Source organism: Mya arenaria, chromosome 8 (genome assembly GCF_026914265.1).
Source record: "Mya arenaria isolate MELC-2E11 chromosome 8, ASM2691426v1".
NCBI lineage: Eukaryota > Metazoa > Mollusca > Bivalvia > Myida > Myidae > Mya > Mya arenaria.
The window spans coordinates 73,701,414-73,717,048 of NC_069129.1; the positions used below are offsets into that span (position 1 = coordinate 73,701,414).

The 15,635-nt window shown below is 35.9% G+C and overlaps 1 protein-coding gene across 12 annotated transcripts in view; it reads left to right on the forward strand.

The window, feature by feature from the left end:
• Positions 1-15,635, forward strand: part of LOC128242890 (short transient receptor potential channel 7-like) — a 279,075-nt gene that overhangs the window by 241,764 nt on the left and 21,676 nt on the right. For all 12 annotated transcript variants that reach the window (XM_052960296.1, XM_052960295.1, XM_052960299.1 and 9 more), the window contains exons 5-8: positions 4,066-4,242; positions 6,523-6,687; positions 9,463-9,620; positions 14,982-15,100. In XM_052960296.1, coding sequence (XP_052816256.1) covers positions 4,066-4,242; positions 6,523-6,687; positions 9,463-9,620; positions 14,982-15,100 — 619 coding nt within the window. The remainder of the gene's footprint in view (positions 1-4,065; positions 4,243-6,522; positions 6,688-9,462; positions 9,621-14,981; positions 15,101-15,635) is intronic.

A 15,635-nucleotide genomic window follows, 5' to 3' on the forward strand; every position in this document is an offset into this window, starting at 1 on the left:
AAATTACTTTTAATGAAAAGCAAATGGCTTAACCTTTACCTAAACATCTTCTTACAAAACAAATCACTGCTCGGTAGTTGTTGTTTTTGCTCATATGAAAGGGTATGTCAATTTTCTACTGGATGTGCCCCCGGTAGTTTCAAATGAAGCATTAATGACGTAATGTTAAAATGTTTTGTCTAGTGACCCCATGTGATGTTGGTAACAGAGTATTACTTACTGATTACTTATATGTAAAATTAATGACTGAAAACACATTATAGATTACGTTATGACAGTCTATATTTGTGTTCATATAATACCAAACTAATAGTGGGTCACCTGGGCCAGTATTCAATATTGATCTTACCCTTATGCACCAGTCAATTTTTACCAAGGCCCCCAGGTCCGGTGAATAGCGGGGACTATACCCGGTATACCTTCGGACCTGGGGGAGGGGTGCGTGATTACATTTGACTGGTGCATTATCATAAGACATGCTTCAGTGATTCCATTCAGCGTATTGGTCAGCTAAATATACAGGCCAATCAAAATACATTAATTATAATCTTAAACTTTTTGAATTACTTTTATAAGGTTTAACATGGAGCTTATACTACATTATAAACTATAGAGATATGCCCAGTAGAACATTGGCATACCTTTTCCCAACAGAAAAGACTATAAAACAGCGAAAGAAATTGTAAGAATATGTTTTAGTTAAGATAAAGCTTTTTGCATTTCTTTAAAAGTAATTTTATACAGTAGTTACCAATGTTTAGTTGTCTGGTTTCTGAGGCACATCTGTCTTCCTGGTTTCCTGGTGCAGTCTGTATTTTGTAAAGTTGATAACGTTATTGCATTTGCACCAGTTTAAAAGACTGATGTATCTGTTAAAATATTTTGCAAAGTGTTCGTGCTAAGAGGAATGACAAAGAGGTTGTCAACTTGGAATTCAGGAAAACAGTTGTCTTTATCACAAAGTGTTTATGGGTTAGGCTTTTAGAGCATCGAACTTTTTAATTGATAAATGTCAGGATAATTGATCGAGGTCAAGGTCTTTTCTCATATTTATTGCTTTAAGCCTCAGTGCCACTTAGGATTAATTTATTAGAGAAACAAGAGAGTATAAAACTATGTTAGAGTGTCATATAATGTTTGATTAATTCCGGAGGTCCACACGATGCTTTAATTAAAAGAAATGTTTAGGAAATACCAACGAAGTTCCAAACTGGATCACTGACTGACTATATGACAATGAGTTAGGTACGTGGGCGGAACATACCGCTTTGCAAAAGGTACCTGAGCAGTCGCCGGAATAAAGAAATAACTGGAGAAATGCTGAACATTTTTAAACGAAATTTCACATAAAGAAATTAAGCTTTCGTTTCTAAAATAAATTTGATGTTAGTATTTTCGACTGAAATTATCAGTATTGTTTAGTGAAAAATCGCAGATTGTCACTCGCTCTTTTTTTGCATTTTTGTATACGACGAATTAGAGTGTGGCAAATGTTGATGTTCTCAAACATTGTTTTGAAGACCGGGATTTCATGTATGCATTAAGAGCTTTTTTGTTGCGTAAAAGGTAAATTCACATTATCACGTGGTGTTATCAAAGTATGTTAAATGTGTCAAAACATTTAATGCTTTTATGAAAGTCCTGGTGCTCGCTTTGTTGCATATTATAATTTCGATAAATGCATATTTTAGGGGTTAAAAAGTTAAAAAGAGTTAAGAGAAGTCATTTTTACATACATACAAAAAACGTTTACATCACTCAAACATAATGGTACCTTAAGAGAATTTTCTTATACACCTGACTGCTAGTTTGCTTTTCCCTGTTAATGTATTTCATTTCGTGCGTTTATTATACAAAGAATGGTTATATATAGAGCGTTTCAAGAAATCAACAAATTTTGTAATAGCCACTACATTAACCCATGTATTGGTGCAATCTATTTTTTTTTGGATGGTCAATACGTATCCTTACAGACATTGGTCCCCAGAAGGTTTAAATTAATACAGCATGCCATGTGATAACAATTTATATCAACGCGCAAAACCCTTATACATCTTGACAAATGTCAACGAGTTTAACATGAATCTTCATTCTGACAAAATATGATACCATGTCTTGTAACTCTCACTATTCTGTTTCGAATAATGCCTCTTGATTGGACGAACGTTGGCACCATTTGGTTTAGCCAATAATTCCAAAGAGTCGTATGTACAGCTCAAAGCTGAATCATATGTAATATAATACAAAACATTTTGGGAGAGGGACGCATACATCAAAGGATTGAGAAGTGCATTCTCGACTTGATTCAGATTGCTCATTTGACTGTTATGATTAGTGTATTTATGTTAACATCCTGGCTTTATGATAAGTGTATTTATGTTAACATCCTGGCTTAATGATGAGTACACTTATATTCACATCCTGGCTTAATGATAAGTGTACTTATGTTCACATCCTGGCTTAATGATAAGTGCACTTATGTTAACATCCCGGCTTAATGATAAGTGTACTTTTGTTCACATCCTGGCTTAATGATAAGTGTACTTATGTTCACATCCTGGCTTAATTATAAGTGTACTTATGTTAACATTCCAGATTAATGATAAGTGTACTTATGTTAACATTCCAGCTTAATGATAAGTTCACTTATGTTAACATTCCAGCTTAATGATAAGTTCACTTATGTTAACATTCCAGCTTAATGATAAGTTCACTTATGATCACATCCTGGCTTAATGATAAGTGCACTTATGTTAACATTCCAGCATAATGATAAGTGTACTTATGTTCTCATCCTGGTTTAATGATAAGTGTACTTGTGTTAACGTCCTGGCGTAATGATAGGTTTTCTTATGCTAACATCCTGGCTTAATGATAAGTGCACTTATGTTAACGTTCTGGCTTAATGATAGGTGCACTTATGTTCACATCATGGCTTAATGATAGGTGTACTTATGTTAACGTCCTGGTTTAATGATAAGTGCACTTATGTTAACGTCCTGACATAATGATAGGTATACTTATGTTAACGTCCTGGCTTAATAATAAGTGCACTTATGTTCACATCCTGGCTTAATAATAAGTGTACTTATGTTCACATCCTGGCTTAATGATAAGTGTACTTATGTTTACGTCCTGGCTTAATGATAAGTGAACTTATGTTTACGTCCTGGCTTAATGATAGGTGTACTTATGTTCGCATCCTGGCTTAATGATAGGTGTACTTATTTTAACGTCCTGGCTTAATGATAAGTGCACTTATGTTAACGTCCTAGCATAATGATAGGTGTACTTATGTTAACGTCCTGGCTTAATGAAAAGTGCACCTATGTTAACATTCCAGCTTAATGATAAGTGCAGTTATGTTAACATTCCAGCTTAATGATAAGTGCACTTATGTTAACATTCCAGTTTAATGATAAGAACACCTATGTTAACATTCCAGCTTAATGATAAGTGCACTGATGTTAACATTCCAGCTTAATGATAAGTGCACTTATGTTAACATTCCAGCTTAATGATAAGTGCACTTATGTTCACATCCTGGCTTAATGATACGTGCACTTATGTTAACATTCCAGCTTAATGATAAGTGCACTTATGTTAACATTCCAGCTTAATAATAAGTGCACTTATATTAACATTCTGGCTAAATGATAAGTGCACTTATTTTCACTTCCTGGCTTAATGATAAGTGCTTAATGGTAGGTGTATTAATGTTTACATCTCGGCTTAATGCTAAGTGCACCAGTGTAAGCGTCCTTATCATTAAGCCAGGATATGAACAGTAAATTCAAAAAATTGATGTTTTATGCATTTTTCTTAAACCGTTAGTAATGGTTTAAGCCATAAAACATTATTTTTTGAACGGAAATATGAAAATCTACGATCTGACTTTTTGTCAGCAATCTTATATCACTGGTTTGCAGATATTTATGCAAAAAAATTCTCTTTCAAAGACAAAAAATAAAAAGTTGTAAAAATGGTATATCTGTGAGAGCGCAGCTTTAACGGCCCGAAAAAAGCAGAAAGTTACTATGCACAATTAGATGAAAACTGTTTTAGACGGAGTACCTGGCGCTCGCGGATCAGTTGAGCCTTTACGTTGTCCAGCTGTTAGACAAGGTTCGCGGCCACGACGAGCTTGAGATCCTCATTAACAAAACGGGCAGAGACAGTGACCAGGAGACGTACGAACGGCTCGCTAGACTCAAACTCGCCATACAGTATAATGAGAAAAAGGTAAATTTACAACTTCACATCCATATAGTTCAATACGGCCAAGTTACGTACGAACAATATTAAAGGCCACATTATCTTATCACCAAGCGTATCGTCAGGGGTGTTTTCAAATAGTTTATGCTTGGATGTTACTCAATATATATTGAAACAAAAATGTGGACTGAAAGGGTTACATCAGGTTTATTTGAATTTGCAAGTTGAAATTTTTATTGAATTATTGATGCTCGCCAAGTAATCATTTCAATTTCCTGATCTTACTATTTATGTCGTATGGCCGTTGATAAGATAAAGTCATTACAAAATATACATCGCCGAACGCCACAGTGTGTATACTCACAATAAGAAATAGATATACTCACTATTGTAGCACCTCTGCACATATTTAAGTCCTGTACACCCAGATATACTCACTATTGTAGCACCTCCGCACATATTTAAGTCCTGTACACCCAGATATACTCACTATTGTAGCACCTCTGTACATATTTAAGTCCTGTACACCCAGATATACTCACTATTGTAGCACCTCTGCACATATTTAAGTCCTGTACACCCAGATATACTCACTATTGTAGCACCTCTGCACATATTTAAGTCCTGTACACCCAGTCGTTTAATCACTATTGTAGCACCTCTGTACATATTTAAGTCCTGTACACCCAGATATACTCACTATTGTAGCACCTCCGCACATATTTAAGTCCTGTACACCCAGATATACTCACTATTGTAGCACCTCTGCACATATTTAAGTCCTGTACACTCAGATATACTCACTATTGTAGCACCTCTGTACATATTTAAGTCCTGTACACCCAGATATACTCACTATTGTAGCACCTCTGTACATATTTAAGTCCTGTACACCCAGATATACTCACTATTGTAACACCTCCGCACATATTTAAGTCCTGTACACCCAGATATACTCACTATTGTAGCACCTCCGCACATATTTAAGTCCTGTACACCCAGATATACTCACTATTGTAACACCTCCGCACATATTTAAGTCCTGTACACCCAGATATACTCACTATTGTAGCACCTCTGCACATATTTAAGTCCTGTACACCCAGATATACTCACTATTGTAGCACCTCCGCACATATTTAAGTCCTGTACACCCAGATGTACTCACTATTGTAGCACCTCTGCACATATTTAAGTCCTGTACACCCAGATATACTCACTATTGTAACACCTCCGCACATATTTAAGTCCTGTACACCCAGATATACTCACTATTGTAGCACCTCCGCACATATTTAAGTCCTATACACCCAGATATACTCACTATTGTAGCACCTCCGCACATATTTAAGTCCTGTACACCCAGATATACTCACTATTGTAGCACCTCTGCACATATTTAAGTCCTGTACACCCAGATATACTCACTATTGTAACACCTCCGCACATATTTAAGTCCAGTACACCCAGATATACTCACTATTGTAGCACCTCTGTACATATTTAAGTCCTGTACACCCAGATATACTCACTATTGTAACACCTCCGCACATATTTAAGTCCTGTACACCCAGATATACTCACTATTGTAGCACCTCCGCACATATTTAAGTCCTGTACACCCAGATATACTCACTATTGTAGCACCTCCGCACATATTTAAGTCCTGTACACCCAGTCGTTTAACCGTACTTATTAAAGTCAAAAACAAGTTTAAAAAAACAACACTCGTCTCGTCCGTTCAATTGGAAAAAATTAACTTGGTAACTACCAGATTTGTGTTTTGATTGTAACTTTATCATTATTAATATCTTCACAAAAGGACAACACCTCTCACAAGCTTGTTACCATGTATATACAGAACTTCGTTCATAACTTACCAAGGGACAAGACCTCTCACGTTTGTAATTCTGTGTACTTTAGACCTTCATTAATTAAAAGCAATATATATATATATAAATCGTTTATTCTGTAGCAGGAATGTTGTCGTGGACATGTTTTGTGCTATGCTTGTAACACTTACCATTTATAAAGTATTGTGTTTAAAGCAATGTCGGCTTGTCCAGTAGCGGTTGTGTAGTCCAGAACTGTAGTGGTTAGATACCGTAGTATTGTATTGTCGGAAAGTACTACGTAGTTGACAGATGTAGAGCTGGGATAGTATAGGTTATTCAGTTGAAATATATGTCTGCCCGATCTGCCATCTCTAAAACAATTTATGTTCGTGGAAATCAGTGCATGTTATTGCGTTGTATGCTACCAAAAGTGTAATACGCTTTGAAAATAAAATATTCATTGTTGTTTTAGTTCGTTGCCCATCCAAGCTGCCAGCAGAAGTTGGTCAGTATCTGGTACGCGGAGTTGCGGGCCCTGGAGCGCTCCAACTGGTTTTTCCGAACAATCATCGTCTCCCTTATCACCCTGGCCTACCCCTTCTTCTGCATTATGTATCTCATCGCACCAAAATCACAGGTACACACTGTATATGTGTATAATTAAGCTTTATTTCTAATTACATATATCTTACATTTGTAAGCAACTGCAAAATGACAAACAAGTAGTAATGTTTGAACGCAAATATATTTCTGGGGTTTCAATGTTATTTTGAAAAGATGTTTTGATTGCCATTCTTTTTAACTTATGATTAAAAATCGATTTCATTTTACAAACGCTCACACGATACGTGAAGATTATTTAAGTATCAAATTGTGTATTTCTATCACGTACAACAAGTATTTTATTTCAATTACCAATCACCGATATTGCCGCTGCGTCTATCTATGGATAATATAATAAAGTAAGTGTTTTATGCTGTGCCTTGGTTACGCCAGTGACGCACAATATTGCCGAAGATATTGGAGTGCTCCAACAGCAACGTTCATATATTCAGACGCCTATAATAGCCAGTAATAGCATTGATATCTGTAAATGGTGTATTGACGAGAAGCACAATGCATATGCCGTCTTTATCTTGCGTATTAAAGTGAATTGAACCCCTATCCGATATGTTACTGTTTAAATATTATTGAGTACCATTATCGTTCAGATCAACTGCTCGATTTGCTTGCATCCTAATGTATAGAACGAATTTTCTCTCACCACAGATAAGTTGATCTAAATATTTGGCCATGCTGGAAATCCTTACCTTGCCCACGAGCAAAGATGAAAATGTAATCTTATGGAACTACTTTTTATTGTCATCACCACAATTACCTCGGTAAACCTAAACATTTACTCAATCCCTACATTGGGCGTATTTAACCTAAACCTTTACCCAATCCCTATATTAGTTTTATTTAACCTACACCCTTACCTATTCCCTGTATTAAGCGTATTAAACCTAAACCCTTTCCCAATCTGTACATTAAGCTTATTAAACCTAAACCCTTTCCCAATCCCTGTATTAAGCGTATTAAACCTAAACCCTTTCCCAATTCCTGTATAAGGCTTATTTAGCATAAACCCTTACCCAATCCCGGTATTAGGTATATTTAACCTAAACCTTAAACCAATTCCTATGTTAAATCTATTTAACCCAAACCGTTCCCATTCCCTGTAGTTGCTATATTTAACCTAAACCTTTACCCAATACCTGTATTAGTTATATTTAACCTAAATCCTTACCCAATACCTGTATTAGTTATATTTAACCTAAACCCTTACCCAATACCTGTATTAGTTATATTTAACCTAAATCCTTACCCAATACCTGTATTAGTTATATTTAACCTAAATCCTTACACAATCCCTGTATTAGTTATATTTAACCTAAACCTTAAACCAATTCCAATGTTAAATCTATTTAACCCAAACCGTTCCCATTCCCTGTAGTTGCTATACTTAACCTAAACCTTTACCCAATCCATGTATTAGTTATATTTAATCTAAATCCTTACACAATCCCTGTATTAGTTATTTTTAACCTAAACCCTTACCCAATCCCTGTATTAGTTATATTTAACCTAAATCCTTACACAATCCCTGTATTAGTTATATTTAACCTAAACCCTTACACAATCCCTGTATTAGTTATATTTAACCTAAACCTTAAACCAATTCCTATGTTAAATCTATTTAACCCAAACCGTTCCCATTCCCTGTAGTTGCTATACTTAACCTAAACCTTTACCCAATCCCTGTATTAGTTATATTTAATCTAAATCCTTACACAATCCCTGTATTAGTTATATTTAACCTTAATCCTTACACAATCCCTGTATTAGTTATATTTAACCTTAATCCTTACACAATCCCTGTATTAGTTATATTTAACCTTAATCCTTACACAATCCCTGTATTAGTTATATTTAACCTAAATCCTTACACAATCCCTGTTTTAGCTATATTTAACCTTAATCCTTACACAATCCCTGTATTAGTTATATTTAACATATACCTTTACACAATCCCTGTATTAGTTATATTTAACCTAAACCTTTACCCAATCCCTCTATTAGGCATATTTAACCTTTATCTTCTTATCTGCGCACCTAGTATATTCTGTAGCCCAGAAGCGTCTGCAGACTGATAGGTTTTGGGCTTCCGGATCGAAAAAAACAACATTTTATTGATCTTGCAGAATAGTTTTTTTATTCCTTTCACTCTACTTCCGACTTCTGAACACAGGTGTTAACAAAATGCTTTATACTTTGTACTTGTATTCCTGGCATTTGATATCAGATAATGATGCATGATCAACACACTTAAATACAAGTTTGATTTGAACTCATTTTGCAGTGGAAATCTATCTTACATTTAAGAAGTGTCCAGATTGTACTAAAGGAGCTCTGTCTATATTCTACATAGGATGTCACTCATTTAGTATTCGTTCTTTTTCGTAGTTCTTTTTTCTTATGAAAGCTAGATAGGTTTTCGTTCTAAGGATTGACGCTAACAATAAAAACGATTTGGTAAGGCCTTACCCTGAATGCAATACAATACAGAAATTGGTCCAGTTCTTAGGCGGTTTATATTAGTTTAAACATTATATATTCTACAACAATTGTGAAGAAAGTTATGATAGTCATTCTTGGTGGCACGATGTTACCAGAGAATGTGGTCTTGTGCTGTAGGGGAAACCGGAGTGCCCGAAGAAAACTCACTTGTCCGGCTTAGTGACCACCAAACTCACATGCGTCCATGCCTGAAATCGAACCCGGGTCGCCTTGGTGAGAAGCGAGTTTGCTTACCACTACACTTACCTGACAACCAGATTATCCTCACTCTTGACGTGTTATGTGTTTCCAGATTGGACGGTTTCTGAGGTACCCTTGTATAAAGTTCATCGGTCATACAATGTCGTTTGTTGCCTTCCTCGTCATGCTGTTGACCTCGAGTATGGCGGAAAATCCTTCCGCGCTGGTTTCCCTGAAATACTTCAAAACACAACACCACTATTACAACAAGTAAGATTATTACCCCTGATAATGTCCAGTATTACAGATAATGTAATATCCAAGTGACATTTATTTTTGAAAGTGTTTTAAGCCACATCGTTAATAATAAGATCCAAAGTATATATTTCATCAAAACAATCCTCCAGAGGACTCAAGGCATTTTAAAACAAGATCCAAATTCCCCGATCTTGAAATTAATAACTGATATTAGTTGCTTTTCCGTCATATATTCGTGGATTTCTGAAGTTTTAAGGTCTGTTTGCTGTTAGTGTGTTGTTTTTACGTTTTAATAGTACACCTCTCAATGAACTCATTTGAACACAGAGGCCTATAACTATCAACGACCATATTGTAACACAGTGGCCTATAACTATCAACGACCATATTGTAACACAGTGGCCTAAAACTATCAACGACCATATTGTAACACAGTGGCCTAAAACTATCAACGACCATATTGTAACACAGTGGCCTATTACTATCAACGACCATATTGTAACACAGTGATCTATTACTATCAACGACCATATTGTAACACAGTGATCTATTACTATCAACGACCATATTGTAACACAGTGATCTATTACTATCAACGACCATATTGTAACACAGTGGCCTATAACTATCAACGACCATATTGTAACACAGTGGCCTATAACTATCAACGACCATATTGTAACACAGTGGCCTATAACTATCAACGACCATATTGTAACACAGTGGCCTATAACTATCAACGACCATATTGTAACACAGTGGCCTATAACTATCAACGACCATATTGTAACACAGTGGCCTATAACTATCAACGACCATATTGTAACACAGTGATCTATTACTATCAACGACCATATTGTAGCACAGTGATCTATTACTATCAACGACCATATTGTAACACAGTGGCCTATAACTATCAACGACCATATTGTAACACAGTAGCCTATAACTATCATCGACCATATTGTAACACAGTGGCCTATAACTATCAACGACCATATTGTAACACAGTGGCCTATTACTATCAACGACCATATTGTAACACAGTGGCCTATTACTATCAACGACCATATTGTAACACAGTGGCCTATTACTATCAACGACCATATTGTAACACAGTGGCCTATTACTATCATCGACCATATTGTAACACAGTGGTCTATTACTATCAACGACCATATTGTAACACAGTGGTCTATTACTATCAACGACCATATTGTAACACAGTGGTCTATTACTATCAACGACCATATTGTAACACAGTGGCCTATTACTATCAACGACCATATTGTAACACAGTGGCCTATTACTATCAACGACCATATTGTAACACAGTGGCCTATTACAATCAACGACCATATTGTAACACAGTGATCTATTACTATCAACGACCATATTGTAACACAGTGATCTATTACTATCAACGACCATATTGTAACACAGTGATCTATTACTATCAACGACCATATTGTAACACAGTGACCTATTACTATCAACGACCATATTGTAACACAGTGACCTATTACTATCAACGACCATATTGTAACACAGTGATCTATTACTATCAACGACCATATTGTATCACAGTGGCCTATAACTATCAACGACCATATTGTAACACAGTGGTCTATAACTATCAACGACCATATTGTAACACAGTGGTCTATTACTATCAACGACCATATTGTAACACAGTGGTCTATTACTATCAACGACCATATTGTAACACAGTGATCTATTACTATCAACGACCATATTGTAACACAGTGATCTATTACTATCAACGACCATATTGTAACACAGTGGCCTATAACTATCAACGACCATATTGTAACACAGTGATCTATTACTATCAACGACCATATTGTAACCCAGTGGCCTATAACTATCAACGACCATATTGTAACACAGTGGCCTATTACTATCAACGACCATATTGTAACACAGTGATCTATTACTATCAACGACCATATTGTCACACAGTGGCCTATAACTATCAACGACCATATTGTAACACAGTGGCCTATAACTATCAACGACCATATTGTAACACAGTGGCCTATTACTATCAACGACCATATTGTAACACAGTGGCCTATAACTATCATCGACCATATTGTAACACAGTGGCCTATTACTAGCATCGACCATATTGTAACACAGTGGTCTATTACTATCAACGACCATATTGTAACACAGTGGTCTATTACTATCAACGACCATATTGTAACACAGTGGTCTATTACTATCAACGACCATATTGTAACACAGTGGTCTATTACTATCAACGACCATATTGTAACACAGTGGTCTATTACTATCAACGACCATATTGTAACACAGTGGTCTATTACTATCAACGACCATATTGTAACACAGTGGTCTATTACTATCAACGACCATATTGTAACACAGTGGTCTATTACTATCAACGACCATATTGTAACACAGTGGTCTATTACTATCAACGACAATATTGTAACACAGTGGTCTATTACTATCAACGACAATATTGTAACACAGTGTTCTATAACTCTCAACGATCTACGTAACATAAGGTCTGTAACTCCCAACGATCTACGTAATATAGTGGCCTATGCCTCCGAACGATCTACGTAACATAGTGTTTTATAACTCTCAACGATCTACGTAACATAGTGGCCTATCTCTCCCAACGATCTACGTAACATAGTGTTTTATAACTCTCAATGATCTACGTAACACAGTGGCCTTTCACTCCTAACGATCTACGTAATATAGTGGCCTATAACTCCTAACGATCTACGTAACACAGTTTTCTATAACTCTCAACGATCTACGTAACACAGTGTTCTATAACTCTCAACGATCTACGTAACACAGTGTTCTATAACTCTAAACGATCTACGTAACACAGTGTTCAATAACTCTCAACGATCTACGTAACATAGTGGTCTATAGCTGCCAACGATCTACGTAACATAGTGGTCTATAGCTCTTAACGATCCACGTAGCATAGTGGTCTATAACTCTCAACTATCTACGTGACATAGTGGTCTATAGCTCTTAACGATCCACGTAACATAGTGGTCTATAGCTCTTAACTATCTACGTGACACAGTGTTCTATAACTCTCAACTATCTACGTGACATAGTGGTCTATAGCTCTTAACGATCCACGTAACATAGTGGTCTATAGCTCTTAACGATCCACGTAACATAGTGGTCTATAACTCTCAACGATCTACGTAACATAGGGTCTGTAACTCCCAACGATCTACGTAATATAGTGGCCTATGCCTCCGAACGATCTACGTAACATAGTGTTTTATAACTCTCAACGATCTACGTAACATAGTGACCTATCTCTCCCAACGATCTACGTAACATAGTGTTTTATAACTCTCAATGATCTACGTAACACAGTGGCCTTTCACTCCCAACGATCAACGTAATATAGTGGTCTATAGCTCTTAACGATCTATGTAACACAGTGTTCTATAACTCTCAATGATCTACGTAACATAGTGGTCTATAGCTCTTAACGATCCACGTAACATAGTGGTCTATAACTCTTAACGATCTACGTAACACAGTGTTCTATAACTCTCAACGATCTACGTAACATAGTGGTCTATAGCTCTTAACGATCCACGTAACATAGTGGTCTATAACTCTCAACGATCTACGTAACACAGTGTTCTATAACTCTCAACGATCTACGTAACACAGTGTTCTATAACTCTCAACGATCTACGTAACATAGTGGTCTATAGCTCTTAACGATCCACGTAACATAGTGGTCTATAACTCTCAACTATCTACGTAACATAGTGGTCTATAGCTCTTAACGATCTACGTAACACAGTGTTCTATAACTCTCAACGATCTACGTAACACAGTGTTCTATAACTCTCAACGATCTACGTAACATAGTGGTCTATAGCTCTTAACGATCCACGTAACATAGTGGTCTATAACTCTCAACTATCTACGTAACATAGTGGTCTATAGCTCTTAACGATCTACGTAACACAGTGTTCTATAACTCTCAACGATCTACGTAACATAGTGGTCTATAGCTCTTAACGATCTACGTAACATAGTGGTCTATAGCTCTTAACGATCTACGTAACACAGTGTTCTATAACTCTCAATGATCTACGTAACACAGTGTTCTATAACTCTCAATGATCTACGTAACATAGTGGTGTATAGCTCTTAACGATCCACGTAACATAATGGTCTATAACTCTCAACTATCTACGTGACACAGTATTCTATAACTCTCAACGATCTACGTAACATAGTGTTCTATAGCTCTTAACGATCCACGTAACATAGTGGTCTATAACTCTCAACTATCTACGTGACATAGTGGTCTATAGCTCTCAACGATCCACGTAACATAGTGGTCTATAACTCTCAACTATCTACGTAACATAGTCGTCTATAACTCTCAACTATCTACGTAACATAGTGGTCTATAGCTCTTAACGATCCACGTAACATAGTGGTCTATAACTTTAAACAATCCATGTGACATAGTGGTCTATAACTCTCAACTATCTACGTAACATAGTGGTCTATAACTCTCAACTATCTACGTAACATAGTGGTCTATAACTCTCAACTATCTACGTAACATAGTGGTCTATAACTCTCAACTATCTACGTAACATAGTGGTCTATAACTCTCAACTATCTACGTAACATAGTGGTCTATAACTTTAAACAATCCACGTAACATAGTGGTCTATAACTTTAAACAATCCACGTAACATAGTGGTCTATAACTCTCAACTATCTACGTAACATAGTGGTCTATAGCTCTTAACGATCCACGTAACATAGTGGTCTATAGCTCTTAACGATCCACGTAACATAGTGGTCTATAACTTTAAACAATCCACGTAACATAGTGGTCTATAACTCTCAACTATCTACGTAACATAGTGGTCTATAGCTCTTAACGATCCACGTAACATAGTGGTCTATAGCTCTTAACGATCCACGTGACATAGTGGTCTATAACTCCCAACGATCTACGTAACATAGTGGTCTATAACTCCCAACGATCCACGTAACATAGTGGTCTATAACTGTCAACGGTCTCATTGTGAAACAGTGGTCTATAACTGTCAACGGTCTCATTGTGAAACAGTGGCCTATATTTTTCTAAGATCTCATTGTAATACAATGACCTATAACTTTCGACAATCTCATTGTAAAATTTTGACTGTAAACCGGAGACCTGTGAACGGTGTCATTGTAAGATAAGTACCTATAACTTTCATCGATGGCATTGTAAATTGTAATACAATGACCTAAATAATGGCCTATAATTGTCAACGATCTAATTGTTCCATAAACTGTCGTTGTTGTTCTCCCCAGTAACTACAGATGTTACTCCATGTACAACTTCACGGGTAATCAGAGTCTGCCTGAAAACTTCAAACTTCGCTCGTTCACTCCGCAAGTTATTAATGTGATACTCTCAGTCTGGATAATAGGTAATTATTGTCAAAACTCACTTTTTTCTTCTTAAAATACCGATAACACAAGTATTCTTATTATTGTACTAAGTTTTAAAAAAGCCTTGTATTACGTAAAATGATTAATCGAGCGATTGATTGATTGATTGATTGATTGATTGATTGATTGATTGATTGATTGATTCGATGATTGATCCGTTTATGGAGTATTATTTTTTGTCAAGAACATATCTGACCACATTGTTTTTCACATACTTTTCCTGTTTCTTATCGTCGTTTTGATGTATTCAATGATTTTTTCTGATATTGGATCATGGAATAAACCACGAAACACCATTATCATGTTGCATTATTGAAAGAAAAACAGTTCCATTACCAATGACTAATAAAACATTATAGAATATCCTTAGATATATCAATTCCATTTTTAATAATGAAAATAAAATACAATACATGTAAATCTTTTTCTTTTTTTTTCATTTTGAATAAAATTTCTCAAGGAATATATATTATTACAATTATAGAAAATAAATACATCTCTCATCAAGGAAAT